General features: G+C 52.6%; 1 protein-coding gene across 1 annotated transcript in view; it reads right to left on the reverse strand.

The window, feature by feature from the left end:
• The window catches only part of PKD1 (polycystin 1, transient receptor potential channel interacting), a 51,560-nt gene extending 26,730 nt beyond the window's left edge, over positions 1-24,830 (reverse strand). The window contains exons 1-17 of the mRNA XM_027656389.1: positions 24,826-24,830; positions 23,245-23,316; positions 22,606-22,677; positions 21,086-21,255; positions 18,389-19,054; positions 17,942-18,125; positions 14,192-14,406; positions 13,119-13,231; positions 12,911-13,037; positions 11,728-12,008; positions 10,322-11,071; positions 9,191-9,322; positions 7,479-7,654; positions 6,951-7,084; positions 2,823-6,445; positions 1,943-2,089; positions 147-290 (exon numbers count right to left, since the gene is read on the reverse strand). Coding sequence (XP_027512190.1) covers positions 147-290; positions 1,943-2,089; positions 2,823-6,445; positions 6,951-7,084; positions 7,479-7,654; positions 9,191-9,322; positions 10,322-11,071; positions 11,728-12,008; positions 12,911-13,037; positions 13,119-13,231; positions 14,192-14,406; positions 17,942-18,125; positions 18,389-19,054; positions 21,086-21,255; positions 22,606-22,677; positions 23,245-23,316; positions 24,826-24,830 — 7,011 coding nt within the window. The remainder of the gene's footprint in view (positions 1-146; positions 291-1,942; positions 2,090-2,822; positions 6,446-6,950; positions 7,085-7,478; positions 7,655-9,190; positions 9,323-10,321; positions 11,072-11,727; positions 12,009-12,910; positions 13,038-13,118; positions 13,232-14,191; positions 14,407-17,941; positions 18,126-18,388; positions 19,055-21,085; positions 21,256-22,605; positions 22,678-23,244; positions 23,317-24,825) is intronic.
• Positions 24,831-26,083: the final 1,253 nt, after the last annotated feature.

Genomic DNA, 26,083 nt, shown 5'->3' on the forward strand with positions numbered 1-26,083 from the left:
AGGAATCAGAGGAGGGCAGGAGGTACTCAGGGGATCAGGAGAGACTAAACCACCTCTGCTTGAGCCACCAGAATAACAGGCAAAATGCCAACCAGCATGGAGAAAAAACACTTCACCAAAGGCGAAGCAAAGACCAATGACTTTACCCCCAGCTTGGAGTCGTTGTGACAGTTCTGGCAGGTCCCCTCCAGGTAGACGTAGGAGCTCTTGCTGACTTCGTAGACAGACTGAGCCTTGCAGGAAACACACTCCAAGGACACGATAGGGACTCCTCCCCTCTTGATGAACACCTGGGAAAGCAAGAGACTCCATCAGAAGATCTGACACCAAAATACAGACAACTAAAACGTAAGGACACATCCCAGCACCCGGTTCTGAAAGGGGGAATTGCTGTGCAGCAGCCCAGCCTATGCTAAGGAAACAGAAGGAAGGGATTCCCAAAGGATTTCCAGTCAGATTTAAGCTACATCACTGCTCTCACACTGCCCAGTTCTGCCACTGGTTTTCAAGAGCCACTCAATGCCAAACTGGGCCAATCTAGGTCATTCTGGATTTACTTTATCTATACTTTAACAACATAAATTTCTTTCAAAATGTCCCTCTGGCCCCCTGTGCCGAATTCCCAGCAAACCCTGTTTTGGCTGTAGGTTAGGGATGGAAGAACCACCTTTTCCAGAGAGCAGCATGTTGTTCCAGGGTTTTAGCTGGAATCTAACTGTACTTCTCAAGATATCTACCACACCTTCCTGGCAGAGCACCCAGAGAGAGCAGAGGCACCAGTGGCTCAGACACAACAGCTTTTGAGCTCTGACCCCTGTACTTTGTCTAAATTCCTTTAATCCCCAAGGAAACAGGCCTGTCCAGTCTTGGACAGAGCCCTCTGTCCTGGCATAACGAGCATTAGGAATTCAAAGACAGTAATGAAGACATTGTTTAACATGGCAGACTCTTAAAGGAGGATAAATATTCCCCAGCATTAAGCCTGAGAGCATTGAAGCTCCATTCATTCCTCCAGTATTTGCAAATTTCCTGCGACACTGGGATCATTGTTTTGCGCTCGCGCATGGAAACCAGATAGTACGGAATGTCCTTGAAAGACTATCAATTTCATTTTTTTCTTTTCATCCTCCAGCTCTGGTTTCAAACCCCGGCAGTAAGAGTTTCCACTTTCAGAGTAACTACACCTCTAATTGCCAAGTGCACCAGATGAACGTTCCTGACATGAACCATTGGGCTGCGGGTGCACTTGGCCTTGGGCTTAATGTGTCATAAACAACATGCACTTAAGAAAATCCTCCCTTCAAAAAATTTGGAAGGAGAGAAGAGAGGAACTGTTGACAGTAGAATTAAGCACCAGGTCTAAGGAAGCTCTCTCTGGGCAAAAACCAGGGAAGACCCTGCTGCTGTGGCATGTGAAGAGCCAAGACTGCTTAAAGTGCTGGGAGAGCCACCGACCATGGCCGGGCTCCTTTGCTGGCCCACGGTGGGACTCGATCTTAAAGGTCTTTTCCAACCTATATGAATCTATACAGAAACTAAAAGAACTTGGTAGGAGAAGCAAAAAGTGCTGCCCAAGGAAGATGACTGTAAAATGGCTCTCTCACAGAAATATCAACGTCTGCTCCTGCCAATGACCTGGATGAGATCAGTTACAGAGTTCCAGAGATGCCCTAAAATCTGGGGACTAATTCTTCCCTGAGAGGGTGGGGAGGCCCTGGCACAGGTTGCCCAGAGAAGCTGTGGCTGCCCCATCCCTGCAAGTGTCCAAGGCCAGGTTGGACAAGGCTTGAAGCAACCTGGGCTAGTGGAAGGTGCCCCTGCCCGTGGCAGGGGGTGGAAGGTCCTTCCAACCCAACCATTCTATAATTCTGTGACTCCCAGTTTGGCTGTGTCCAGCAACAGGCACCCAAGGAGAGCAGTGACAGCTGTCTGTGATACGTACGGTTTGGTTGGTGGCCTCAGGACTCATGTCCCCCTTCCTGACGGTGAGGTCGAATGTGTACGCCACATCTGCTTCTAATTCAGCTTTGGGAATTGTGACAATTCCTTCACTGGCACTGAAATTCAGAGAGCACCCTGCAGCCGAGCTCTGCTTGCAAGGAGAAAAGAACTTTCAAACCCTCCTTGGTACGGGTGCAAGTCGGGTTAGTCCACAGCCAAAACATTCAGGTCCACACAGAGTCACTGCCACAGGCCTCGCTGTGCAGTGCCACCACTGGGGTGGGAGAAACAAGGCGTGTGTGGACAATAAAACACATCATCCTACTCTTCAGGTTAGTAAACAGTACTTGGAATACTCCTGTGTTTCATCTGAGCTTCAGATTCTTATTTTATAGCAATTATTTCTTCATTAAATAGCTTATAAACGTTGCCAAGAATCACAAAAAGCTCACATTAACTCAAAAGGTCTAATCCACAGACACTTCACATCTTGCTATTTTGAGGCAAATATAAAAAACATGACATTTTACAAGCAAAAGAATCCCACATTCAATCAAAAAGGGCTCCTGAGGTGGATCTCCCATCAGGATCTGCAGGGCAGTTCTCTCTTGCCCCTCAATCAGTGCAGGGTCAGACCACTTCAGCATGTGAGGACAGTGACCTGCTTGTGACCACAACTTGTGGTCACTTGACCTCTCTGAAGTCTAACTCTGTCCCCTGATGGCATTAGAGACATTTAACTGTTAATGGGACAGGGACCAGAGCCCTCAGCCCCCAGAACTGCAGTCAGCAGCTATTTCAAGCTAGACATGTTTGTAGTGGAGCTGACGTGCAGCTGGAGCTCCCCAGCGGTCACCCTGGCTGTGCAAGACTGCTCTTACCTTGGAGGAGTATGTACAGGACCACTCGTACAACAGTGGGGTCTGTTCGCCGTCATCCAAGTTCGGGTCGTAGGACTTCTCCCCATCCAAGATTAAGTCCTGAGTGTTGGACCATACACGGTATGATCCCCCATCAATGATTGGGACCAGCTTACTTGGGATCACAGTCACATTGGCAAAGATGCTTTTGGACAGCGGGGTATCTCCAAAGGAGACAATAAACATGAAGCAATAGTTCCCAACTTGCAGGGCGAGCTTTGGGATAACCAGCTGGGGCCTGTTCACGTCGACATTCGGCAGCCGGATCCTGCTGGAGTCATCCAGGTCCATGCAGCTGGGTGCTCGGTAGATCTCCCACAGGTGCTCTGTCTGGTACTTGATGCACCCTCGGAGGTCAATCTGTGCCTCCAGGTAGTTCCTCTGGGATCGCTTCATGACCACCTGGGGGGGCAAGGCCAACTCCACCTCCGGCTCCTCGCACTCCAGGACTTTGACGGTGACAGTGAGCTGGGCTATGAAGAAGCTGATGAGATTGGTGGCATTCACCTCCACCAGGTAATCCCCGGGGCTCAGGTAGGAATAGTTGGCCACTGCAACCCTGGTTGTTTGAGTGGAAGAACCATCCCCAAAGCTCCACAAGAACTCAACGCTCCTGCTGCTGGGCACCACTGTGGCTTCGAACAGTGCTGTCCTGTTGACAAAGGCATTGGAGGCAGAGAGGAAGACCTGGACTATCGGGTCTTGGACCTGGATGGTTCTGGTGATATTGACACTTCCCAAGTCATTGAAGGCACTGAGGTGAATCTCAAGCAGCCCTGCAGCTTCTGGAGTGTAGGAAACGCTCTCTCCTGACACAGTGACCACGGACTGACCTTGCTCTTTCCACAGGGAGAACCGCCAGGAGAAGGACACACGGGAGCCACTCCCCACACGGGCACTGAGGCTCTTCTCCGTGCCCGTGGGGATGCCCTCCTCGCAGCAGTTCAGGAGCCTGACATCCCGGATGGCCTCCAGGACAGAGATGAGGACCTGGGCGTGTGCGATGCTGATCTGGTTCTGCACGGTCACGGTCACCAGGTAATCGCCGCTCTTGGTGAACTCATGGGTGTACCTGGACCCGTTGAGCACCACAGAGTAGTCCCCGCTTATGCTCACCAAGTAACTCACAGAGGTACCTGACAACATCTTGATCACAAAGGTGACCTGCTCCCCTGGCTCCACCACCTTCTTGCTGGCGAGAACTTCCAGACCTTGGATCCTGTCCAGCACTGAGATATTCCGGCTGGCCAGAGCCCAGCTGATGTCGTTGGATGCATTCAGATGGACTGTATAAAGCCCTGCCGTAGGGAATGTGACTGCCACAGACTGGCCAGTCAAGGTGCCATTGGGTACCTCCCAAAGCCAGGTCACTTCAGTCCCTTTCTGCAGCTCCCCCTCAAAGACCACCGTGGAGCCTGATGAGACGTACCTACAGTCCAGCTCTGCTGTCCCTATACTCAGCCCCTCTATAACCTCCTCTACACAGATAGAAATTGTTGAATTGGTTGAATTCAGCTTGTTTTCTGCTCCGACGATGACCTCGATCACCCCAGGGCTTTGGAAGGAGTGTATAATGAAAGGTTCAGAAGTAACAGGAGAGGAGCCATCCTCGAGGTACCACACGTAGGTGATGCCAGTGCCACTGGTTATGGTGGCACTTATGTTAACAGAGGCATTAATAGCAGCTGGGTTGGGGAAGGCGTAGGGCTTTAGAAGACCAAGGCTTTCAACAAACTCCAGTGTCCTGTTAACAGTGGCACATCCCAGCATATTGGTGGCCTTCAGATAGACAGTGTAGTTCCCAGCTTCGGGGATGCTAAAGGAGAAGGTTTTCCCAGTGGAGGTTTGTACAGCATTGCCATCCCTCTGGACTACCCAGCTGTAGGAGATGTTTGTTCCCTCTCTCACCACGGCCTGCAAATGGAGTGTTTTGTTTGTTGGGAAATACATGTCCTCCACCAGGTCACCGCTGGCCACCTGCAGGCCCTCAATCTGCTCCAGGACGTAGACGTAGATGCTGTCCTGCAACGAGCTGATCTTGTTCTCTGCTGTCACAATGACATTGAACGTGCCCACAGACCGGAAGGTGTAGGAAATTGTGGAGGAGCCTTGGATAGGAGTGCACCGATCGCAGAGGATCCACGAGTAGCGGATGGCAGTGCCAGCCACGAGGGTGGCTACAAAACTCACCGACCCATTCAGTGGCACCACTGTCCTGCTGGCATTGATGGTCAGGCCAAAGAGCCGACGTTTCACGGTGACGTCGATGGTGGTCTCGTTAGAGCTCACGTCGTTCTGGCCCATCACAGTAATGCTGTAATGGCCCGTGCTGTTGTAGGAGTGGGTGGCTACTTGCCCAGGCTGGGTAGTGCCATCTCCAAAGTCCCAGCAGTAACTCACTTTGGTTCCATTCATGCTGGCAGAGAACAGGTAGATCTGGTTCAGCTCCAAAACATCTGTCCCGTTATATTCAATCTTTGCTACCCCAACTGGTTCCTGGACTTCCACAAATGCTGTGTCGTTGTTGAAAGAGACGTTGTTGGAGACGGTCACTGTGACCAGGAAGACCCCTGTGTTCTTGTAGGTGTAGGTCACCTCGGTCCCACTCGATCTGGCGGACTCATTGTTCCCGAAATCCCAGCGGTAGCGGTACTGGTAGGGAGGCACGGCACTGACCTGGAAGGTGCTCTCTTCCCCAAGCCTCACAAAGTGCTTGGAAGGGAGAAGGGTGACGTTGACTATCTCCGGCTCCACACAGACGCTGGTGAAATAGTGAGCCTTGTTGAACCTGCTGGAGAGAGTCAGGGAGAGCAGGAACGTCCCGCTCCGGGTGAAGTTGTGCCTCACCCCAGGGTCCCCCCTGACTGTGACATTGGAGGAGCCATCTCCGAAAGTCCAGTCAAAGATGTACTCCTCAGGATTCCCCGTCACGTAAGCGGTGAGCTGCACGTCCGGGTGCTCCAGGATGCAAGAAGCTGGCTCTATTTTGAGCACTTCCAGGACAAATATCCGAACAGGAACAGTCTGGGAGATGGAGTTCACGGGATTCACAGCAGTCACATTCACAGTGCAGTTGACGTCCTTTATGTACACGTGTTCTACCACTGGCTCCTGACTCCTCAGCACCGTCCCGTCCCCCAGGTCGAACACCCAGGTGATGCTGTCCCCGGTCTGCACGGAGGCGTTGATGGTGACAGAGGCTCCCAGCTCTGCTGCCTCGCCCGCGGAAACACGGAGCCCGGTGATCTCCTCAAACACCTGGTAGCACTCCACTGTCTCCACACTGCTCACGGTGTTGTTGGCTGTCACGGTGACGTTGTACACCCCTCTCTGGGCGTAGCTGTGGGTCACTGTAGGCTGGATGTCTGTGAGCAGGGGGGACCTGTCCCCGAAGTCCCAGGTGTACACGACGCCATAGGGGGATGGCAGGGGATGGGCTCGGAAGGTCACCGGGCGGCTCACAACTAAAACTTCCTCCTCTGCTTCCACCTTCACGTCAACCAGGTAACTGTGGACGTGAACTGGGGTCAAGTGTGTGAGGTTCTCGAACTGGTTGGACACGACAACCATCAGGGCATATTCTCCTGCATTGGAAGAGAGCAGAGCAAGACCAGGGTGAGGACATGCCTGTCTGTCCCTGTGCCGTGCACACCCTGGGCTTTCCCTGCTCCAGCCCAGGACCAGCAGGAACTACACCAGGACATGTGCATGAGGACCAAACACCAAGTAAGGAGCCCGTCCAACAGGTACAGAGAAAAGATTTTCTATTTGCCCACAGAATGGACCCTCCTTGTTGCCCATCCCTCCCACCAGCACAGCACAGCACCTGCCCTGCCCCTCATCTATCTGTGCACTGAGACTGCCCAAAAATGGACTGTGTGTGGTGGACCTGCTTCTTACAGTGTGGCCAAACCTCTCCAAGAAACAGAGTTATAGAGGATGGCAACTGGAGACTTCTAGTCACTGGCCATTTGCTCAGGAACAAAGTAATGACTTCCATGCCTTGGTTTTATTGAATGGTGTCTTGTAGTCCCCTCATAACAAAAACATCTGAGCCTCTTCTTCCCCAAAGAACCTTCCTGACCATACCTGGGTCTTGGTAGATGTGTGAAACATTGTGCTCAATGATAACCTCATGGACACTGGGATCAGGAACAAGGAAAGACTTGTTGTAGGGAGGTTTGAACAGGTATGTCTCCTGGACACCATCTCCAAAATCCCACCTGGAAAAACAGGTAAACAGTGTTACACTGCACAACAGGAAAATCATGGAAATCCCAGAGGAATCCTGGCCTGTCTTTAAGGTCAGGGCTGGGTTTTCCAAAAGAAACATAGGAAGCAGCATGACAAGTATCAAAGCAGTAGCTGTGCCCGATGCTGAGAGGAGCACAGCACTGGTAAGAGGAGGAGGAACCCAGTATTAGAGCAATGTTGCAATTCTTTAAAAGAGTGAACTGAACTACAGGTCCTAGCCAGTCTGACTGACCCACAGGGATTTCAAATTAACTAGGCAGCACCTGAGAGACGGACCAGTTGGCCCTGGGTAGAGAAACAGTGCAGGCAAGGTAAGATATGCACAGAAAGGTCCTAAGTTTGGGGAAGTAGCAAAGGACTCACAGGAACAGAGCCTCCACAGCTGAATCAACGTGCACCCTCGCTGTGAGCTCCACGGTGCTGTTCTGGGGCAGGACTGGCAGGACACCCACCACCGTCAGGTTCCTCATCTTATTCATCATCTCCACCGTGACGTTGTAATTGACCGTGAAGTTGCTGACGTGGTTGGAGGCGGTGAGCTGGGAAGGACAGTGGGACAGAGACTGTGCTGGGGATCACCTCATCGTGCTGCCCTCTGAGCGTGAGGCTTCACTGCACTCAAGATGTCCCACCAGGCAGGCGAGCAGGCCAGCGCAGAGGAGAGTGGCTCCTGAGGCAGGGAGGCAGGGCAAGAGCCTGGATGGCACTGGAAAGCAGCCTAGGCTGGCAAGTCACCCACCTGGCAAAGCCACATCTTGCTGGAACCACCAGTACAGTCAGCCCAAGGAAGGATTGGTGCTACAGCAAGAGGGAAAGAGAGGAGCTTCTCATCCAGAGGCTCCTCTGGCTCTGAACTTGCCAGTTACCCCTGTGCTGGCTCCAACATGCCCTGCACACTGTCTCCAGCTGCTGAGCACAGGCCACCAAGGGGACAACAGACACCTTGGGACAGGGGCAGATGAGTGGCTTCAAGCACAGAGAGCAGCGACAGGAGAGGCTCATAAAACCAAGCACATGAAGTGCACCTCCAGGATCCTGGTATGGTGGGCACAGAGAGAGAGAACAAGGCTGGGCCGAGGAGGAAAGAGAGGCAAGAGACACAACAGAAATAGAGCAGGATCCTCAAGATTATTTAGGCATGAAACACTGACAGGGCAGCTGGTGACAGAGCATCTTGCCACCTCCTCATCTGCAGGAGCTGCTGACAGAGGGACCCTGCAAACCCAGTCAAGTAGAGATGTCTCACTCCAACGTGTAAGAGAAGTTCAAGTCTAGGCTTCTGTGACTCTGCTACACTGAACCCAGTGCCCCCCCAGGCTAATGGCACCTTGTCAGCTCTGTAAGTGAAAGCGTCCCAGGCTTGTCAGCACAGTGCTTCACCCAGCAAATTAGTGCTGCACCAAGCAAATTAGTGCTAGCGTGGCCTGGGAGCTGGGCCTGGCGTCTCCTCAGGAAGCCAAGTCACCCTGCAAGAGGATCAAGCACCTTGGACAAGAGCAGACTCCACCTGGCAGTACAGGACATGACACAGAGAGATGTTCTGGCCAGAGATAAACTCCTGTTCCACAACACACACCTCTCTTGGCCCAGACTCTCTGCTCCATCCTTCTGGGGCCATGACAAAACCCAGTTCCAGTCTGCATCAGGAGAAAGAGAACAGGACAGAGAAAAGAAGAGCTCGTGGGAGGTCTGTCCTGCCTACAGAAGTCTTATGTTTGCATCTTGCCTCTGCCTGGTTCTGAATCTGTATCTCCTGCCTCCCAGAGCAGGGGCTCCCTGCCTCATTCCTGCTGGGGAGGAGGAAGCACAGACACTCTGTGAGCAGAAAGGAGAACAAGGAGAAAAGAGGAGAAAGCAAAGATGAGGAATAAAGCAAAGTAATGGAAGAACAGAAGAAACTATTTGCATTTGCAAGAGCAGCTCAATGAGAAATAGCAGACAAGCTCGTTGGGAGCACAGTGAAAACCTCAGCTCAATTCTGCCTTCTCCTCTCCCTGCTGCTCTTCCCGCTGAGTTTGTGGGATGAGATGGAAACCCAGGGTTGAAATGGTATCATGGGAAAGGCCTTGGCTTACCGAAAGCTTGTACACGGCTGGGCTTTGGTAGATAACGTTGAAGACAACATTGTAAAAAGTGAAAGATGGCTTATCATCTACTGTCCATCGGAAAGTCACATCTGACCCAGCCTCCATCACAGGGATGTAGCTCTGAAAGGCATGAGAACATTTCATACTAGTGCAAGAGAAAAGCATGCCCAGCACTTCCCAGGAGATCTCCAGCTGAACTGGAGAGGGAGCAGGGTCAGACTGGGAGGCACCTCACACCTGCAGACAGTGCCCTCAGAGCATGACACAGAGGTGACACATCGTCTGGGGCTCTGCTGCTGACGGAGAAATGCAGACCCTGACCAGCAGAGCAGGGAGCACACCCCACACTCCCTGCTCCCACAGCCCAGCACTCTGTTCTTGGGATCAGGTCTAAAAAACCTTCTGATATCTGCAAATAAACAACTCAGTTTTAGCTACACCTGTAAGCTGAGCCTCTGACCCTTGCCCATGGATGATGCCTGACCCAAAGGCTGAAGGGCTTGACCTGCCCTGTCCTCACTCCAATAGTACCTCCTGAGCAGACCGTGGCAGCCAGGAAGGGTGAGACCAAGAGGTGGAGGTGCAGGATCTGCTGGAAGCAGCCAGAGCTTGAACAGAGCATTTGGGGCAGTTGTTGAACAGGTTCCCAGGGCTGCAGCTCTGGGGACAGGGGCTTGGAAAACAAAAAGACTGGAAACGCCAGAGGAACCCCAAGACTTGGACGGACGAAGCTTTTTTACAGCTTCAGCCAGCTGATGTAAGGATTTAGTAGAGCAAATCTGAACGCCTTGACAAGTCAAAAGAAGGTAAATACTGGCCTCTCATAATGTCTCTGGTTTCCTGTGGAAGTGGAAAGCCAGTATCCCCCTCGCAGGAGGTACTGCCTTACCTCTGAGGGGATTCAAGGGAACGTACAGCCAAGCTGCCTTCCTGCTGGAGAGCACCAGTGCGTGTGCCACATGCCTGTGCCTGCAGCAGCGCGGGCAGCACGGCCTGGGAGCTTAGCAGCAAGCAGTGCTCCCCCCAGCCCAGCCTCCTCAGAGCCAAACACACACCCACGGGCTAAAGGGGAAGGCTAAAAACCCAGCTGATGAACTAAGGGCAGCAGCCACCACTCACCACCCGTGTGTTCAGCAGGACCCTGCTCTCGGGGTCGGGGGTGGCCCTCAGCCCGCGGATCGGCTCCTCCACCTTCACCGTGACCGTGATGTTCTGGGAGCTCACGGCGTTCTCCGCCACCAGCACGTGGGTGCTGAGCCCCTCCCTGAGGCCGCTCAGCTGCACCACAGCGAACCAGGTGTCGTTGTTGTCCCTGGCACACTGCGCCGTGAGCGGTGCCACGGCCGCCGGGCAGGCCCCCGTGAAGGGCACGCTGCGGTTGTCCCCCAGCCAGGTGGCCGTGGCGTTCACCCCCGAGGACAGTTTGAGCACCAGGGTGGTGTGGTTGGTGGGCAGGTAGACCCTGCTGCCCTGGGGAGCAGGGTGGATGACACGCAGGCCCGACACCCGTGAGGCCACCCGGAAGCTGCAGGACAGGTTGGCGCTGAAGACCCCGCTGTCCACGCTGGCTCTGACCGTGTAGAGACCAGGCTGGTCCAGCCCCGCGTTGTGGGGGCTGAGCACCGGGACCAGCTGCTCCTCGGCATAGCGGACACGCAGCGAGCACACGGTGCTGTTCACCCAGGGGGGACCCACGGAGCCCTCGGACGAGCCCAGCGCCCACTCGGAGGAGTTCACACGGAGTACGTTGGTTCTGGATGGGGATGTGGCACTGGGCTGGCACTGCAGGAAGGAGCCCGAGCCTGCATTGTGCTGGATGCTGAAGACATCCCCAGCCCTGACAAAGATATTTTCTTTTCTGAATGAGACCTGCAAAGAGTGGAGACATTTTTGGATTAATGCATCACGTTAAGAGCACTCAGCATCCAGCTCCTGCCTGGGCATGACGCTGGATGTCCTGCCAAGGAGAAACCAGTAGAAAAGCTGCTAATCCAAACACACAGCACAAGGAGACCTTTCTCCACTCTGTTCTCCTTGGCCACTCTGAATAAAATGCGCCAACACTGAAATCAGCTTTATGCTCCATCTCCACTGTGTTAATGCCATGGGAACAGCTCAGAGAATTTGCACAGCCTTTTCATAGGACCACAGAAAGGTTTGGCTTGGAAGGGACCTGACCCCTTGTCATGGGCAGGGACACCTTCCACTAGCCCAGGTTGCTCCAAGCCCCGTCCAACCTGGCCTTGGACACTTCCAGGGATGGGGCAGCCACAGCTTCTCTGGGCAACCTGTGCCAGGGCCTCCCCACCCTCTTTTGACCCCTCTGACCAACTGTGCTTGGCAACGGGTTACTGCAGAGAGTCCCTGGCTCAGAGCCGTGTCATGGCATGTCTGACACTGGGCACATCCTTTCATTTCAGTGGACTTCAGTGTCTCCATCTGCCACAACTCAAATTTACCCAAAGCCCTCAGGAGAAAACTGCCCCACCTACCCACTGGTTACAACAGCTAGTGTAAACACTGACCTGATACCGGGAAGAGGGGCCAGCTGGTACTGTAAAGAGAAATTCCTGGTGGAGTTCATAGCTGGGCTGGCTGTCATTGGGCTGCAGGGCCCCGGGGGTAGGGCTGCTGGCAAAGGAACTGTTGTTGGCACACTCGGTTGCGTTGCAGCAGTTGTTGTGGGACGAGCACAAATCAGTCAAATGACACCACTGGAAACCAGGAGGACATTCCAGCAGCGTCCAGTTCCCATCATCCTGAGCAGGGTGGAATGGTTCCGTAGCATTGCTTCCCTCCTGGTAGTCTGGAAGAAGTGAAAAAGAAAGCAGAGATCACCATTCCACAAGTAACACTCCTGCTGCACTTCCTTCCTCCAAATCCAAATTTTCCACTTGGATGATGGCTCCACTCTTAGTAAAAGCTGAAGCTGCAGCACATGCTGGTGCTACTGAAGTGCCTTGTTTTACTGGAAAAATTCACTAAGATCATTAAAACCAAAGTTGTCTCTTTTCCAGTGAGAACACACCAATTTGCACTCTTACAAGAGATCTGTGCTTGAGCAAAAGCAAGTCCAAGAGAAAGCAGAGCTGGCTCTGACTTTGAAAACACATTAAGCAACTTTTCTGAAGTTAATGTTTCCATGTCAGAGTATCAGCTTGTCAGTGTCAAAAAAGATCCTTTTGTAACCAGCCAACCCTACGGCTACAACAAACATTCTGCTGCAGAATTAATTGTTGCCAAAACTGTGACTGTTGAGCTGTTGTACAAGGAATAAAAGGCTTTTTAGATTATCTCATCCATCAGGAAGAAATGGGCTCAGGAAAATGTTCTTCCTTGTTAACCCGTGGGGCCAGATGGACCAGAACACATTCCCATTTGACATGTCTTCCCAAAGCAAAAAAGTACAGCTCAGAAGATTAATTAACTTCTACACACGCTCCTTTCACTCACATTCTCTTCATGCATGGAGAGAGGCTTCTCCCTCTATTATTTTTTCCAGGATAACCACTTCTCCAAGGTAGTCTCAAGCTGTCCAACCCTCCCTGCAGATCCTGCATTTTGACCTCCTCAAAAAACAGAATCAAATCTCTGAGCCTTTAAGGTCAAAGCTTTGAAGCCAGAGGGGCCACAAGGCCACGCAGTTTGACATGGCCCCCTGATGCCATCCCCTCCCACAACCCCACAAGCGTTGAGGAGATGTCTCACCTTCTCCATCCATCGGCCTGTGCACCTGGAACCTCACTTGGACGGGCTGATGTAGATCCTGTGTCACAAACTCCAGGGCAGTCAGATACCCCTCGTGCCTGAATGCCAGCTCAGGGAACTCCATCACCTGCCAAACACACACAGCTCTCACCTGCCTGTGTCTCCCCGGGCTCCCCGGGCACGGGCAGGGTCAGTAAACCCTTCTCACCTCCTCAGCCTGCCATGGCTCTGACAGCACAGCTCCAGTCAGGTTCCTCACGGCCTCGGGTGTGTCAAACACAGCGTCGCCCTCAAAGAAGTTTTCAGCATTTAGGAGAACTCCTGTTTACAAAGGAGATATTTGAACAAAGCCCATGAGACCCAGCAAGGACTGGGGTACTCCCTCCACCCTGCAAAGCTGCAGCAGGGCTTGGACCTGACCACTTGTCACTCCAGCTGTGCTGAAGAAGCAGCTCTGTAACTCTGTCCTTCCTTTCTTCTTCTTACACGTTTTGATTTCTTTCTCATCCTGCACAAGTCACGTTTGCAGCAATTTTGACTTCTAGGAACTTTGCAAACACTTCTTCCTTCCAAGAACTAATTATTTGCTTTGAATTTTAGAGCACAAGGCACACCCCTCATATTCCTTGTGCCCCTGGACTTCCTGGAAAATGTGTCCAGCTGGTTTCCACCAGCAGCAAACACCTCTGATCAGGCTCTGGGGACTGATGCTGCCCCTCTGACCAGGGCCAGTGGCTCTTCCTTCTGGCCTAAATCCTTTCCCATATTTCATGACCTTTCTAATGCTGTTTAATCCTCCCTACACTGCTTTGGGATATTTGGGAAGCTGCGTAAACACAGACCTGCACAGCACACACCACCTCACACCTTTTAAGTCATCAGGCCCCAACATCTCACAAAGTACACAATGCCACAGAGGGACACCAAGTCACCAAGGCATCACCACTGGCCTCCTGCCAGCAGCAGAGGTTGCTCAAATAACAGGGAAAAGCTATTTCCAAAGCTCTGCCTCAAAGCTTCACTCCTCTCCCTCCTTCTGCTGATGGGAAAGACTGGAGCAGGCCAAATTCTTCCCTTTGGGCTTAAGTTGGGTTTCTGGAAGCTATCAGCCAAGCCTCTGTCAGGAATATTGTTACAAGTCCTACTTGTAACAATAGATGACCTACTCTAGATGACCCTCTCTCTCCATGAAGCCCTATTTTTCCTTGCCACATGTCACTGAGAGCAAGATGTGCCAGTGACCTGCCTGCCCACAGTGCCAGGGGGGGAGGCAGAGCCCACCTTTGGGTTTGTACTCGCAGACGTAGCTGTGCTTGGCCATGCACAGGTCGGTGTTGCACTGGCCCGTCGGGCCCATCCGGACGCAGTGGTCAGCGTTGGAGGGATGGGGTTCTCCTGGCAGCCAGTTCTGACAGCTCTCCAGATTAAATCCTTCCCCTCTTTGCTGCGCTCCAGAGCTTGCAAAATCATTGAATCCAATCCAGACATCAAGGCTCCTTCAAAAAAAAAAATATGAAGGGGGAGGGGGGATTTCAGGAAATCATGAGTATTAGAAAGAGCTGGGAGAGCTGCCATCTCTGGTTCTCTCTAAAAATAATAACAGCTTCATCGGGGTGTCACAGGCTGCATTTAATGGAGCCTTTTAGTTCCTAAAGGGTTTCAGTAACTTTCTGTTCTGCCACCAGAACCTGGCTCCTCAGTAACAGCCCCTCCACAGCACACCACTGCTCTCCAACAGCCCCTCACACCTCTGTCACAGGAGCCTGCTGAGGGTGGGGAGGTCCTGGCACAGGTTGCCCAGAGAAGCTGGAAGTGTCCAAGGCCAGGTTAGACAGGGTTTGGAGCAACCTGGTCTAGTGGAAGGTGTCCCTGCCTGTGGCAGGGGCTGGGACTGGATGAGCTTTAAGTTCCTTCCAACCCAAACCATTCTGTGATTTTATGACTCTATGATTCTGTACTGAACAGGTTAACTTGAACCTCACTCCCCTCGGAACAGAGCACTCTGTTACCATGAACTGCCCACACTGCAGCTAAAATGACCCTCACAGACTCTTCTGAGCCTGTTTTGAGTCCTGACCTAAGAGGAATGCTATGGTCAAACAGAACTGTCCGAGAAAGCTGAATCCTCCAGAAAACTTGTGCTTCATCTGTGCAGACCTGGGGGATTTGCCAGTTCTCCACTGCAAGTGCAATGGGCACAAGGGCAGGATCAAAGCTCAGTGGTGCCAGGTCTGGCAGCTCCTGTTCTCTTGGATGCAGCTCCTGGAGCCAACTGGCTCCTCAGCCACCAAGGAGCAGCCAGGGTGGATAAGCAGAGGCAAAGCACTGCAGGCAGCTGAACCCCACATACACACGAAACTACCAGGCTTGTTTTAGGAATATGAAATGTCCCTTCCCCATTTGGAAACTGGCTGAATCCCAGCAGAGACTCTGGTGGGAAGTGCTGAGCAGTCTTTCATAGCCACAGACAGCCTGGACAACTGTTTCTAATCGCACCCAGCAGAAAGTGAGGCACTTGTTCCATATTAACTTCTCCATATTAACATCCTGCACCCTTCCAACCCCTCAGCTTCTTCTCCATACTCCCTCCTGCAGGTTGCAATCAATCCTGCCATGACCTTGCCTGCCCCAGTGTGCTCCTGGGGTGGTACCACGGCTCTGCAAAGCAGGCTGGGGAGATAACTGGTGTCTCTCCACTCCCAGGCCCACGCCAGATGAAATGATTCATGAGGTCATGATGAAAAACGATGACAAAAATAACTGTTCTGTGAATCAGTAGTTTTCACTGCAAATATGATTTAAAAGTAAATAAGGGCTGTGTTTTGCTCCCAAACCACTGGCAGGGGATTAGGGAGAGCAGGGTAGGAAACTGCTTGTGTGCTGCCATCAGGAAAACTCAGTGGAGATTTTCCTTTTCTAATTCCAGCTATGACCTAACTGCAAAAAGAAAAAAAAAAAAAAAGGGAAGAAAAAAGGGAGAAACTAAAAGAGAAGCTGCTGGCTGGCTTCCATCCTGCCCCACTGCCTGGCCCGTTCCCTTGCAGAGAGGAACAGGAGGACTCTGAACACACTTTTTTGAAGCAGGATGTGAGAATCCCTCTGCCTCTGAGGAAGGACCAAGCTACCCTGCTGGGGCAGCAGGAGCAGAACAAGCCTGGGGAGGCTTGGAATGGGAGAGGGGCTCCCTGTGCTACCCTGAGGGGAAAATGGGTTCCCCTGGAAGGTTCCATCCTCTGCTTCTGGAGGCAGGGAGAGACTAACTCAGCACATGCTGCTCCTGGGGAGGCCATCCCACATCAGGAGAGAAGGAGAGGACAGTGGTGCTGCTGCTCTAATGGAAAACAGCTTCCTGCTTCTACCATTTTCCCATCAGAAGTTATGGAAGCTGCATGTTCCAAAAACCTGCAGCTCGGCCGCTTTGCCTTTTATCATCAGGGAAACTGCATCCTAGAACTGCCTCCTGCATGTTTATCTGAATGGATTAATAAAATAAACACAGGGAATAAAGGGGGCCAGGGGGAGACCAGCGTGGGGCAGCAGCTGGGGAACAGCCTGGGCGGCTCAGAGCCTTCGTGGTTTCCGTGCACCGTCAGCCCCGCACGCAACGCCTGACACACCAGAGCACCCAGTGACCAGCTCCTAACCCCGGGAGAGGGACAGCCTCCTCTGCCCCAGAGCAGGGAACACATGTTTGCAATCTCAGGATAAAGCCCCGTGTGAAGGGAACAGGGCTCAGACACCAGTTTGGGAAGAAGGGGCTGTCAGCCCTCGAGCAGGACCGTTCAAAGCCTATGTCACATGCAGCTGTTCCCTTCCTTGTGCTGTCTGGGATGTGTTTTTGAAGAGCCCATCTCCCACATCTGCAGCTGGGAGTGCTGACAAGGGCTGTCAGGCCCTGAGAGCTCTCCTGGTTGTCCTCCTTCCCCCCAGAAGAGCTGGCTGGGGAAAGGGCACTCAGAGGGGCGGATTTAATCAAAGGCTGACACTTGCAGTGCTCTCTGTTTATAAAGCTCAGTCCTGAGGTGGAACAGATGCTGCTGGAGCCTGAAACTCAGAGAGGAGTCAACAGGATGAGAAACAAAAGGAAAAAAGGGTCTGGGCTTCAGGCTGCAGCTGTGTCTGGAAGGGTGCAGGATCCTGTCTGGGAGGCAGGACTGCAGCACTGCCCTGGGCTTTGCTACAGCAGCTCTCGATGCCACAGTGTCAACATGGGACAATCCAGCTGCAGTTCTGCTGAGGGAGGGAGCTGGTCACACTCACCCTCATGTCACCCTCATGTCACCCTCATGTCACCCTTGCCCTCCTGTCATCCTCACCCTCGTGTCAGCCTCAGGACATGAGCACCTGGACCTCTCCACCGTCCAGCCTGAGCCTGCAGATTTTGCTGCACTCACAGAATCATGGAATCACAGAATAGTTTGGTTTGGGAGGGACCTTCAAGATCATCCAGTTCCATCCCCTGCCAAGGGCAGGGACACCTTCCACTAGCCCAGGTTGCTCCAAGCCCTGTCCAACCTTGGACAGGGCCTTGGACACTTGCAGGGATGGGGCAGCCACAGCTTCTCTGGGCAACCTGTGCCAAGGCCTCCCCACTCTCATAGGGAAGACTTTCTTCCTAATATCCAATCCAAACTTACTCTCTTTCAGTATACAGCCACTCCCAAGTGGAAGGTGTGCTCAGCCCAGCCCCGTGTACTCCTGGCCCTGCACCTCTCTGCACCATTTCAGAGGCACCCACAGGCACAAACACAAGGTACAAGCGCCCACCAATCCTCAATTCCCTACTCTGACTTCCAGTCGTTCTCTTCTTCCCTCCACAGCCTTTAAGGAAAGTAGCCAAGGCCAGCAAGGGTTCAAACTCTGCTCTGCTCAAAGGGCTCCTCCTCTTTGTTCAGCAGCCTCACTCTCATCACCTTCCCACACTCAGTCAGGACCACGGCAGGATCCTCCCTCCGGACCCCTGTGCAGATGTGACCCCTGGAACGCCAAACCTGTCCCTAGGTGATCCTGACCCTTACCCTCCTCACTCACCTGATGACACGAGCAACCAAGAAGCTCTGGATCTCGGGGCTGCTGACAAAAGCCAGCTCTCCGTTGCCGTGCTCCTGGCAGTGCCGCTGGGCCTCCAGCCACTCCGCCTTCTCCACCACCAGCTGGTAGCAGTGGTTATTGCCCGGGAACACCAAACCATCGGGGGGGCACATGGGGTGAACTGCTGCATAAAGAACACAAACGTGGTGTCCTTTCTCTGGGCCACATGTCCCAAGCCAATCTGGAAAGAGAGGCTCCAGGAACGTCCTGGCCCTGAAGCCAATAAACCCCGTTCGCTGCTGAAGTGTAGAACACTGCCTGCCCAGCCAGGGGAGCCCCCAAAGGAGTCATCCCCTCCCATCCCTCACTGGGAAGGGAGGCAAAGGGAAGGCCCGGGATGCAGTGCCACCCCTCCCTTGCCCAGCACCCCCAGCCAGCCCTGCTTACCCCTGCCCAGCTCTCCAGCCTGTGTGATCCCGTACAGCACCACGAGGCCGGTGCCGCCTCTGTTGCGGATCCGGATGTCCAGACTCTCATTTGTCTTGACCAAGGAAGGACACTGCAGTTCCAGCTGTTGGGGTGAAGCCACCACCTCAACTTCTGCCTGCTCGTACAAGACCTTGGTGCCCACCAGGATGGTGGCAGTGACATTGTACCGCCCGGGTAAGGCATACGTGTGCACAGCTGCATTTCCAGTGGTGTTGAGAACCTCTGTCTGGTCCCCAAATTCCCACAGTAAAGTGCTGACAGCGATGGGAATACTGACATTGAAGAGCACAGCCTGGTGGAGGCTGTACCGGGACTGGAGTCCTGTGAAAGACACAGGCAGCTGTGCCTGGAAGGGCGAGGGGACGAGTGACGGGCCACCACAGCCCTGCCCGGACAAATGCTCAGTGCAAAATGGCAAACAGCCAGAGGAAGAGTTTGTTTCATGGGCAGTTCCACACAGACACTGCCCCAGGGAGCTGAAACCTCCGTACTCCTGGTCTTGGGCGTAGCACAGGGCACTGCAGGTCTCCTCGCTGAGGTTCCCGGTGTGGACAGGCGTGAAGAGGACAACAAGTTCAGCCCCTTCCGTGTGGTTGCTTGTCAGACACGTGATGTACTGAGCTCCTGCAGGACAGAACAGAAGATCCTCTTGCAAACTGACACTTTGAAGCCATGGTTTGGTGAGACCCTCCAAGAGACACCACCCCACACTCCCGGGCATGGAATTCTCCTGTGCAGCTCCTACTCCGAGCATTTCCTTTCTGAGACTTGCCTGGGAAGTCTTTAATCCCTCAGCAACAGTTTCCAAACTCTTTATGCTAATTAATGATGACAGAAATAACAAGCCAGTCACACAGATTTATGGAGCAGCTACACTCAGTAAATAAAACGAGGCTTTGAAGAGCCTGACAGTCCCATGGGACACGGAGCCGCTGTGTCTGACACTCAGAGGAGCCCCAAGGACTCACCACCAAGTGAGACCATGACAAAAGGTTGTCCCTTGGTGGTACCCAGGTCTGGTGCAGCCTGTTTCACCAAGTGCTGCCTGGGACAGCCAGCAACAAGTCCATAATCAAACACCCTTGGGCAGTGGCACATCAGAGACTTTGGGGAGACATTGATGGATTCTCCACCAGGCCCATGCTGGAATTGGGCAGACCCTGCAGCCACCTCCCTCCCTGGGGAGAGCCAAGAGCTTCCCAGTTACCCACAAAATGTGGTGCTAGAGATGAGGGCAATGCCAGGCACAGCCTGCACCCAGAGCTGTGGAAGGATAAACACTGGGAGGATGCACGGAAACAGCACGTGCCCCAACACACACACGTACACACAGCACAGAGAGCAATGGCAGCCACGACAGCCCCATTCCCTGAGGGACAGCCCATTCCCTTGAGTTTAATTCCCCCTCTCTGGCTTGCACAGGGTGGGACGTTTCCCTGCCACAAACACCCAGGCAGGGCCTCTCCCTCGGCCTCTGCCCACGCAGCTCGGCCACGTTGGCTCCGCTCTTCCTGCTGGTTGCTACAACATCTCCCCCAAACATCTCAACAGCTCCGTGTGATCTTCCCAGATCGAATCCATCCAACTGTCCAGCTTCCTCCACAGCCTCCCTGTGAATGCTGAGCCACTTCTCCTAAGAGCAGTCCCACGAGGAGGACCACGGCATGGGAACTACTCTGTTTTTACCACCAGCCTGGTCATTCTTCACTCCCTGCCAGTCAGTAACAACTGTCAGTAGCTGGCAGGCTGTCCCAGCCTACTCCCATTACACTGAACTACCCAGAAGACAGCCTCACATTATTGTTTCCACCCTGGCTTAAAGTAGTTCAAGAGGGAATAACTAATTATCAAGGGGAGTAACAGTGCCAGTGTTTTTCCCTTTGATAATTCCTGCAAGATGCTGCAAGCTGGAGTGGTTTTGCTGGGGAAAGAGGAGAAACTACAATCCAGATTTTGCTCCTGGGAAGGCCTGTGCTTTACCAGGCAGCTCAACTGGCTCCCATCAGCTCTGGATCCCTCAGCCTCATCCCTGCATTCTCCTGTCACATAGGTCCGGGTCCCTCAGCTCTGCATCCTCCTGTCATGAATTAAAGGAGATGCCTGATCCCTGCTGTGGGGAGCACTCTCCTTCCCTCTCCCTTACTCAGGGATAGCTGAGCATCCAGGCACCATTACTTTTCCTTGGGCTCCCCCTTTCCACCTCCAGTTGATCGCTGCCTGATGTTTCTGCTGGCCAAGCAGTCAGGAGAATGCCCCAGGAGCAGGTGACGGGCTGTGGATCGGGGCAGTGCTCATTCAACACTCCTGTTACCTGCAAAGACCCAGCACGTGCTCAGCTCCCATCAGCTTCCATGAGATTCCACTGCTTAAAGTCACACTGTTAAAACCTTGGGAGAATGAAAGCCTGAGGCTGGAGGTCACTGAGCCAGTGTGCTGTGGTGGCTGCCTGATGCGTGGTGTGTAATCAGGTTAATCCCAGCCCTGATGTGACCGACTGGATCCCCGAGGCACCAGGGTACAGCCTGTGTGCCCAGTATTTGCTTAATTACATTACAGTTGGTGACTTGAGGTCTAAAGAGGCTGATGTGAGCCCAGCTGCCCCGGGGCCCATCACTGCCCCTGGTTTAACCATCTCCACCCCCAGCGTTTCCTTACCACAGGTGGCATTGGGGAACGGGATGTCGAAGAGGGACAGGTTTGCCACCTCGGGGGGGTGGGCACATCTCGTGTCTGACGCCTCAAGAACTCTCACTTTTCTGTCTTCCACCCAGCGGGGCAACCAGGACAGTTTGCAGTCACAAACAAATGGATTCCAACTTAAGTTTCTGTCAGAGGGAGATCAGAAATAGTTGGGGATTAGTGTGACATGTGCTGAGCGTTAATTACAGCAGTGTGCCGAGCCCTCCCTGTTCCCATCTGTGCCACTCCACTGAAAGGCTTTGGAATAACTGGGAGGGGAGTTAATGAATAGGGAATCAAGCAATAATTAACGTGATTTTTCTAGAGGCTAGAATTAGGCAAGTACTCCAAGTACTTTTTTAACTCTACAAATAATTGTCGCAATTAGAAGCAAATGACAGACACAATCTTATATCTAAAATAATCTGACATCCAACAGCCCCTGGATGTGAGGGAGCCTCTCCTGCTCTGGGAGACTATTTACAGCTCCATTAAAAAATAGCTAAGAGAATAAAATTGATCTGTCAAAAAAAGAAATGCAAAGTCAATGATAATCTTTCCATGTGGCAGTTTAATGAAAAGATGGAAACTTTAATTGCAGCTAAGCTTGATCCAAATTACAGCCTTTGGCACTCAGCTGCGAGCGGGACGGAGCTGGAAGCTGTGTGTGGAGCTGACGCCATCAGGGCTGAGCTGAACCACGACTCTGGGGCTGAAAGCACCACTTTGCCACCAGCCCAGCAGGGACAGGCTCCCTGGGACCCAGCCCGGGGCCTCTGTGTCTTTTAGAGCCACCTGAGAGCAAAAATGCAGAGCTGAGAATGCCTTTTGTGTTCCCTCCTGGGGAAGAAGGTGAGTCTGAGCTTTTCTCTTGCTTGCCAAGAGGGCTTGCAAGGGGTTAATCCTTTGGTTCCTTCAGACACAGAACTGCCACTACTGCTGTGACTTCATGGATCTATCTGGAAATGTGTGGCTTCCCCTCGCCTCCCTCCACATAACAACAAAAGCTTTTCTTACTTCAATTAAAAAACAGAACCTAAAATAATTGACTCACTGAGGGACACCACCACCTTCAAGTGCCTTCAAGTGCCTTGGACACCTCAGTCAGGACCTACCATGTTGCAGAATCATCAGATCCCTGGTCCCAAGGCGTGACCACACAGACAGGACAGTAAGTGTGACCCAGAGCATGGTCAGAGACAAGAACCTCAGCAGAGCTGCTGTGGGAGAGAAGCAGGGAAGACAAAAGGCAGTGGCAGAGGTTGGAGGTATCCAGGAGACAGAAGCAAATCTAGGAAGAGGTCAGGCTTGAAGGACAACAACAGGACCCAGGAGTAGGACACAGACTAAGAGACTGGAGACACCCCAAAAGGCAGCACCTTGGTTGGGTACATGCCCAAGATCTCCCTGAGAGATCCCACCCCACCAGGAAGGCAAGAGCTGTTCCAAGAAAAGACCTAAATAAAAGAACTGGGAAACAAAGCGAATGAACTTACATTTCACTTAAATTAAATAAATTATCAAATATTCCATCTTCTAATGTAGAAATCTGGTTGTGGCTTATATCTCTGTAAAAGAGGGAAAAGGAAAAGGAAACCATCACGTCTGTAGTCACCTCCTGGTCACTGAAGCTTTGTCACCATTTCCTGGGAGGGTGGTGAGGCCCTGGCACAGGTTGCCCAGAGAAGCTGTGGCTGCCCCAGGATCCCTGGAAGTGTCCAAGGCCAGGTTGGATGGGGCTTGGAGCAACCTGGTCCAGTGGAAGGTGTCCCTGCCCATGGCAGGAGGTGGCACTGGATGGGCTTTAAGGTCCCTCCCAGCCCAACCCATCCTGGGATTCTGTGATTTTCCATGCACTAACACACATCTTGTGACAATTCTCATTCTCTGGCCTCCATCTCCTCTCCATCCAGCAGCACAGAGGGTCAAAATCCTGCCCAACCCTCAATGCCACTTAGCAAATCACTGCACTGAGCAGCTGAAGGCCCTGAGGAGGGAGCTGTGGACACCACTATCTGGGGCTCAGCAGAAGAGGCCAAACACGAACAAAGTAACTTGTGAAAGAGCAGCACATGGGCAGGGCCCAGCTCAGCCCTGCAGAGGGGCTGCAGGACTGGGGGGCAAGGGGTACTCACAGCTTTGCCAGCGAAGTCAGGCTTCTGAATAGTTGAACATCTAAACCACTGATCTTGTTGTTGGAAAGATCCCTAGGGAAAGAAAACACCGTTTTCAGCCTTTGTTCAACCCTGTTTGGTCACATCTCCATCACCAGACCTTAGAAGAGCCTCTCTCCGAACTCCAGCCAGGCTCCAGACTGGAAGTTTGGTGGGTTGAAGCGGAGCACTTTTCCCAGCCAAAGAAAACACCTTTCCCAACCATAAAGCATTTGCTCCTCATGTAATGTGCAGACAGAGATCACGACTCTCATTATGTGCCCCACCTGGAGCAATGACAGCCATGATGAACGTGGCACTAAGCATGATGCATCCTTTTAAAAAACAGTCAGGTCAAATATATGTTCAAAGAAGTCATCAAGAAATAACTTAGACTGAAGTAGTAATTAAGTTTAAGAAAAATTTAAGAGGAACTTCCAAGAGCGTTTCTCGTGCCAAAGCCCTGATCAAGTAATTACACAATTGATGCGTCAATTCTACGTTTTAAACATCTTTTTGTCTCTTTAGGAAAGCTTAAAATGGAAGAAGAAGCAACAAAGAATATTTTCCATTTGATATCAGGGAAGATTATCCTTCTAAAAGGAACACTGCTTAAAAAAAACTCCACTTGCTCCCAGTAGCAGCAGCTCATCCAAACCAAACCTGCCTGTCCAGCCCAGCTCTCTCCTCACCCCCCGTCCTCTTTCCCAATTTTAAATGTCACTCAGAGAGGTGAAAGTTTCGCTGATCAGTCTCCACTTGTTCCCAATAAACTTCACATTTTGGTTTCAGACAAATCTCCTTTGGCCTAAACTTTCTTTTAGCAGCATCAAAACACTTACTCTGAGCCCATGTGATGGTCCTTATCCCTCCTGGATCTCCAGCAGAGCTCCAGGGAGCAGACAGGGCTGGACACACCGTGTCCTGCTCCCTCCTTTCTCACCTTTTACCCTACAAGCACCTCTCCTCACTTCTCCTGGTTGTCTCACTGCTTATTTTTACCCCTTAATCAATTAATCCTTGGTTTGATCTGACATTTAAACTTCATTTATCCAAATGAAAATAATTCTGCCAAACTGGCAGGAAAATTGTGTATGATTCCAGGAAACTCTGGGGGTAAGTAATGGGGATGGATGTCTCTCTAAAAGGTTTATTTTCCCTGATTTTGCTGTCTGGGAGTTCTTTGCCAAGCTGAGAGTGGATTCAGAAGAGTTCACCAGCAACACCAATACAGAAGTCCAAGAAATGTGCAAAATAAAAGCTCAACAAATCCACTGAAAAAAGGATGTTAGCAAATATATCTGATCACACCAACGATCTTTGTCTCGGGGCAGCTGGGACAGCAGTGGAAGAGCACAGAGCACCCTTGGCTGAAGTGACACATCCCACTGGGGGTCACATTCTGCACAGGGGACACCAAAGTCACCCCCAAACCCATTTCCAGCTCCCATTTGGAAGACAAGCACCCAAGACAGCTCGGACTGGAATCCCAGCTGCTGCCAGCCTGGACAGACCCCTCCTCAGGGAGCTTTGGCTCCACTTCTCCTTGAGCATTCCCTGTACCTCATACCCCTCTGGCCCTGCACCTTCCTGCAGTACTTGCCCCATCCTGGAAAGCACCAGACCACCAACCAGTTACCTGACAGGGAGAGCAGTACAAACATTCCTCTGCTCCTCTGAAAGACCTGGAAATCGCCCATTTAGTTTTAGGCAGCACCTCAAGTCCACGACTGAAGGAAATGGTGTTCCAGCTCAGATGCCTTCCTGTTCCTCGCCCAGACAAGCAAAACCTCCAAAACAAACCATTCAGCTGCTACAAAAACAGGGCTCTGCCATTTCCAAGAGCCTCTCCCAAGTGCTGCTTGGCTGCAGGGAGGGGGGAGCGCGGGGCAGGGGGAGGCTCTCACCCTCACAGATGGCACAGTGGGCACCAAACCCTTGGGGCACCCAGCCCCAAGCCCTCCCTGCATCTCTCCCATCCTGCTGCTTCCCAGCTGGGAAGGGAAGGATTCCAGCAGGGCAGATCTGCTCTTCTCCATCCCTCTGCCATGATGCCAGGCGGGAGGGGTTGGTCCGGCGCTGTCCCCAGCCCTTTACAAACATCCTTTGTTGTTATTTCCATTCCATCTCAGAGGAAACTCTTAAACTTCAGATAAGGGGAAGCCAAGACCCAAATCCTTGACTCCCAAGGGTCAGTCAGCTTCACTGAATAATGTTAAAGTTATCTGAAATGCAAGGACAGTGGAGCTGGGAAGGGGCTGGAGCACCAGGAGCAGCTGAGGGAGCTGGGGGGGCTCAGCCTGGAGAAAAGGAGGCTCAGGGGGGACCTTCTGGCTCTGCAACTCCCTGACAGGAGGGGGGAGCCGGGGGGGTCGGGCTCTGCTCCCAGGGAACAAGGGACAGGAGGAGAGGGAATGGCCTCAGGCTGTGCCAGGGGAGGGTCAGTTTGGATAGGAGGGAGAATTCCTTCACAGAAAGGACTGTCCAGCCCTGGCACAGCTGCCCAGGGCAGGGGTGGAGTCCCCAACCCTGGAGGGGTTTAAAAGCTGTGTAGATCTGGTACCTGGGGACATGAGTTAGTGATGGCCTTGGCAGTGCTGGGGGAATGGTTGGACCCATTTTCAAGGCCTCCCCAACCCCGTTAGTGCTGAGCCTGCAAGGGAAGCAGAGCTCCTGATGACAGAACAGGGAGAGCTGAGGAATGGTGGTGGATCCAGTGCCTGCCACCTCCAGCCACCAGTTAGGGAGCTGGGCTCCCAGCTGCCTGCCTGCCCTCTCCCACTGCTCCCTCTCCTGCTTGTATGGAAAATCATATCATGCC

Source organism: Corapipo altera, unplaced genomic scaffold (genome assembly GCF_003945725.1).
Source record: "Corapipo altera isolate COAL_440 unplaced genomic scaffold, ASM394572v1 104, whole genome shotgun sequence".
Classification (NCBI taxonomy): Eukaryota; Metazoa; Chordata; class Aves; order Passeriformes; family Pipridae; genus Corapipo; species Corapipo altera.